The sequence below is a fragment of the Tupaia chinensis genome, unplaced genomic scaffold (genome assembly GCF_000334495.1).
Source record: "Tupaia chinensis unplaced genomic scaffold, TupChi_1.0 Scaffold142100_1, whole genome shotgun sequence".
Taxonomy (NCBI): domain Eukaryota; kingdom Metazoa; phylum Chordata; class Mammalia; order Scandentia; family Tupaiidae; genus Tupaia; species Tupaia belangeri.
In genome coordinates, this window is record NW_006201951.1 from 736291 (window position 1) to 741417 (window position 5127).

The window sequence follows — 5127 nt, forward strand, 5'->3', positions numbered from 1 at the left end:
CGTGTGTTAGTGGTGCGAGCGTGCTGTGTCCCTGTGTGCGTGTGTGAGTGGTGCGAGCGTGCTGGGTCCCTGTGTGTGTGCGTGTGTGAGTGGTGCGAGCGTGCTGGGTCCCTGTGTGTGTGCGTGTGTGAGTGGTGCGAGCGTGCTGGGTCCCTGTGTGTGTGCGTGTGTGAGTGGTGCGAGCGTGCTGGGTCCCTGTGTGTGTGCGTGTGTGAGTGGTGCGAGCGTGCTGGGTCCCTGTGTGTGTGCGTGTGTGAGTGGTGCGAGCGTGCTGGGTCCCTGTGTGTGTGCGTGTGTGAGTGGTGCGAGCGTGCTGGGTCCCTGTGTGTGTGCGTGTGTGAGTGGTGCGAGCGTGCTGGGTCCCTGTGTGTGTGCGTGTGTGAGTGGTGCGAGCGTGCTGGGTCCCTGTGTGTGTGCGTGTGTGAGTGGTGCGAGCGTGCTGGGTCCCTGTGTGTGTGCGTGTGTGAGTGGTGCGAGCGTGCTGGGTCCCTGTGTGTGTGCGTGTGTGAGTGGTGCGAGCGTGCTGGGTCCCTGTGTGTGTGCGTGTGTGAGTGGTGCGAGCGTGCTGGGTCCCTGTGTGTGTGCGTGTGTGAGTGGTGCGAGCGTGCTGGGTCCCTGTGTGTGTGCGTGTGTGAGTGGTGCGAGCGTGCTGGGTCCCTGTGTGTGTGCGTGTGTGAGTGGTGCGAGCGTGCTGGGTCCCTGTGTGTGTGCGTGTGTGAGTGGTGCGAGCGTGCTGGGTCCCTGTGTGTGTGCGTGTGTGAGTGGTGCGAGCGTGCTGGGTCCCTGTGTGTGTGCGTGTGTGAGTGGTGCGAGCGTGCTGGGTCCCTGTGTGTGTGCGTGTGTGAGTGGTGCGAGCGTGCTGGGTCCCTGTGTGTGTGCGTGTGTGAGTGGTGCGAGCGTGCTGGGTCCCTGTGTGTGTGCGTGTGTGAGTGGTGCGAGCGTGCTGGGTCCCTGTGTGTGTGCGTGTGTGAGTGGTGCGAGCGTGCTGGGTCCCTGTGTGTGTGCGTGTGTGAGTGGTGCGAGCGTGCTGGGTCCCTGTGTGTGTGCGTGTGTGAGTGGTGCGAGCGTGCTGGGTCCCTGTGTGTGTGCGTGTGTGAGTGGTGCGAGCGTGCTGGGTCCCTGTGTGTGTGCGTGTGTGAGTGGTGCGAGCGTGCTGGGTCCCTGTGTGTGTGCGTGTGTGAGTGGTGCGAGCGTGCTGGGTCCCTGTGTGTGTGCGTGTGTGAGTGGTGCGAGCGTGCTGGGTCCCTGTGTGTGTGCGTGTGTGAGTGGTGCGAGCGTGCTGGGTCCCTGTGTGTGTGCGTGTGTGAGTGGTGCGAGCGTGCTGGGTCCCTGTGTGTGTGCGTGTGTGAGTGGTGCGAGCGTGCTGGGTCCCTGTGTGTGTGCGTGTGTGAGTGGTGCGAGCGTGCTGGGTCCCTGTGTGTGTGCGTGTGTGAGTGGTGCGAGCGTGCTGGGTCCCTGTGTGTGTGCGTGTGTGAGTGGTGCGAGCGTGCTGGGTCCCTGTGTGTGTGCGTGTGTGAGTGGTGCGAGCGTGCTGGGTCCCTGTGTGTGTGCGTGTGTGAGTGGTGCGAGCGTGCTGGGTCCCTGTGTGTGTGCGTGTGTGAGTGGTGCGAGCGTGCTGGGTCCCTGTGTGTGTGCGTGTGTGAGTGGTGCGAGCGTGCTGGGTCCCTGTGTGTGTGCGTGTGTGAGTGGTGCGAGCGTGCTGGGTCCCTGTGTGTGTGCGTGTGTGAGTGGTGCGAGCGTGCTGGGTCCCTGTGTGTGTGCGTGTGTGAGTGGTGCGAGCGTGCTGGGTCCCTGTGTGTGTGCGTGTGTGAGTGGTGCGAGCGTGCTGGGTCCCTGTGTGTGTGCGTGTGTGAGTGGTGCGAGCGTGCTGTGTCCCTGTGTGTGTGCGTGTGAGTGGTGCGAGCATGCTGTGTCCCTGTGTGTCGTGTGTGAGTGTGGTGTGTGCTCCGTGTCGGCATGCGTGCTCACGTTTCCAGTGCTGCACCCGTTGCTGTGTTGCGCCCCTCCCCAGGCTGACTGTCTGAGACAGTGTCGCTCACGGCCCCCTGTCGTGGCCTTCTGCCACCTCATCTCTGAAGTGACTGGGTCCGCGCCCCCCTTCCCCGGGGCCCTGACCTGTCTGGGCGCTGCCTGGCCACCCTGCCCGCCCCGGGCTACAGACACAGCACCGGCCCCCTCGACCGGCCCGAGTCCTCAGCACGGGTGCCGGGTATGGTGCAGGGCCCACGGGTTGAGGGAAGGGGAAAGGTGGGGAGGGCCCCAGCCCTCTGCAGGACCTGCCGGCGGGGGTACCGGCGTTTCACCTGGTGCTCTGCCATGTCCTGCTGGCTGCCCCGCGGCGCACCTCCCCCTGCAGAGCTGCCCTACAGCCGCACCACTGTTCCAGCAAGGGTGTCCGCGCTGTCCTGTCCTGGCGGCCTCCCATGGTTAGACAGCTCGGGGCCATTGGTCCACCGAGCCACACCTCCTTTAGCCCCCGCCCCCTGGGGCTCCCCTGTGAGTGAGGACGCAGACGGCGGCTCAGAAAGTTAGAGTGGGGCTTTCCCTGGGTGGGGCTTGCGTGGCCACCCCTGCCGGGGCACAGTTTTGTCAGAGGGCACGCACGCTCTGGATGAAGACAGAGAAGGAGTGGAGGAAGCACCACGGGCGAGGCCCTGCCACAGCTCCTCCTGCACTGTCTGTACTCGGGACGCTGAGCCTCGCGTGCACATGCACCAGGTCTGAGACTTGAATCACCAGGCACACGGCCTCACATGGCCACCTGGCCTGGCACTTCTCTAACCTTTCCTCTAGAGGCTCAGCAGCCCTCTCTGCAGTGTCCACGAGTGGGTGAGTGGCCCCAAGCCTGAGCCTCTCACGGTGACGGTGCATGGGGGGCTTCGTCCCTTCTCATTGCAGCTGCTGGAGGCCCACACACACCCATGGGCAGCTCTCAGCCTGCCAAGGGCAGCTGGCAGCCCACGCTGCTGCGACGGCCCTGCCCTCTGCGGGATTGGCCCCGGCCTGAGCTCCACTCTGGGTAGAGAGCTGCCCTGGCCCCATGCCGGAGGGTTTGCTGACCGAGCACCTGGCACTGAGAGTGGCCCAGCTCTGTCCCACCTGCGGGGCAGCGAAGCGTGGGTGCGACCCTCTGCAGCGCAAGCCTGCGGTTCCCTGCACTCTGCTAGGCCCGGCAGTGCTTCCTCGTCGGGGCAGTTGGCAGCTGTGCCCTGCCCTCGCCATCTTCTCTGTTTAACCCTGGTGGGCAGCCTTCGCTCCCTCAGGACCCCAGAAGCTAGATGTTTGTGATTAGGGACATTCATGCTGTGAGCTTGGTCCTGACGTCACCTGATTTTCTTCTTTTTACTATTTTTTTAGAGCTTTTTGTTATAGAGTGTGTGTGCTCACCAGAGAGACAGAGACAGAAAGCAAGAAATCACCCCCCGCCCGGGGGATGGCCACGCTGCAATCCCTTCTCCATTCTCCTCTTGGGACTTTGGGCACGCACGCACACGTGCCCGGTGTGTTTAAGCTGCTAGATTTATAACTCGAAGCACAGTCCTTGGGATGTGGGAGTCCAGCCACCTCACCACCCTCTCATCTGCTGATCCCTTTATAGTTTGTTTTTGATCCGGGTGTGTGTGCTTGCCAGAGAGAGGGGGGAAGTTAGAAATCACCCTGGGAGATGGCCACGCCGCACTCCCTTCTTTCTCCTCCTGGGTTCTGGGCACACATGCACATGTGCCCGGTGTGATTCTCAAGCTGCCGGTCTGGGGCTTGAGCTGCAAAGCTGGCCGTGTGGGGTCCAGCACCTTCACCTCCTCGTCTCCTGCTGGTCGGTAGCCTGATTTTGATAGGTCCCTCATCGGCTCCCCAGAGCGGCCAGCTTAGGCTGCCTCGAGCCCTGGGGCCTAGGGCCACTCTCCCGGACCCCTGACCCCAGTCCTGTGAGTCCAGGGCGTGGTAAGGGCAGGGTTCTATCCCTCTTCTCCAAACCCAGCTCAGAGCAAGTGGGCAGCAGCAGGGGACTGGGAGGGGAAGGCGAGGAGGGCAGGCAGACAGGGCTGCCTGACCCGAGTGCGGCAGGCCAGCGGGCTCACCTGGCAGACAGGATGATGACGCGGGCCTCCAGCTCTCGTGCCTCCAGCAGCAGAGCCGTCACGTTCTTGGTCCCCGGGTCGAACTGCAGCACCTTCTCAGCCTGCGGTGTGAGCAGGGGTGTTAGTAGGCAGCCAGGGCAGGGCATGTGGCACCTCAGGGGCGAGTGTTGGGCCACAGCGGCCAGGAGCCCCGAGGCAGCCGAGCGAGGGCTGCGTGGCCTGTGCCGCCGGCTGCGCTGTGCACCTGCCTCCTCGCTGCTGCCGGGCCTGGCTCTCTTCAGCCTGCGCGCTCTGTCTGCGTGCTCTGCGAGCTCTCGCGCTCTCTCCACCGCTCTCCTGTCCTCACCTTTGCACTGAGCATGCAAGCTGAAGTGGACCGGACTCAGAAAGAGGCGTGCAGCGGACAGCAAACAGGAAAGAGTTTTGGAATGCAACCGGGACAGAGATGGGGCCGACTTCCAAAACCACGAGAGGTCCTCAGGCCTGGTTCCACAGGCCTGGCAGGAGCGCCAGCGAAGGGCTCTTTCCCGGGTTCCACAAGGAAACCCCGGGGGTCCCGGAGGTTCGCATGCACTTCCCAGCAGCTCTTCCTGCGCCGGCCCGCCTTGGGTGCAGGATCGGGTCATGACAGGTGGGCCACGGGCGCCCACGCCGCCTGCTCCTGCCCTCTCCTGCCTGCCTGCTGCCTGCACCTGACCTGGCTCTCCCTACTGCACACCTAGCCGGTGGGTGGCGTGCACGTCCATGCATATATACCTTGGGTCCGCGCTTGTTGTCATAGGACAGTTGGTCGAGGTTTTCATAGTTCCTTTTTTTACTCTGATGAATAATGTGCACAGAGAAAATATGCAGACACAGAAGAAGATTATAAACGGTCGAAAATGACGGCGCTAAAGCAATCACACCACCTCCTCGGCACATCTGCAGGCGGGCTCACACCTGGAGCTCGCAAACACCGAGGCCCGGGGCAGGGCTGGGGCCGGGCAAACGGGGAGCCCAGGGGCGCAGCCTGGAGCCATGCTCTGGGGAATGGTCCCTGTCTCGAGGG

At 63.6% G+C, this 5127-nt stretch overlaps 1 protein-coding gene across 1 annotated transcript in view; it reads right to left on the bottom strand.

Annotated features, from left to right (window-relative positions):
- Nucleotides 1-5127, bottom strand: part of GRIN1 (glutamate ionotropic receptor NMDA type subunit 1) — a 34547-nt gene that overhangs the window by 19540 nt on the left and 9880 nt on the right. Inside the window, exon 5 of the mRNA XM_027766286.1 lies at nucleotides 4080-4180. Coding sequence (XP_027622087.1) covers nucleotides 4080-4180 — 101 coding nt within the window. The remainder of the gene's footprint in view (nucleotides 1-4079; nucleotides 4181-5127) is intronic.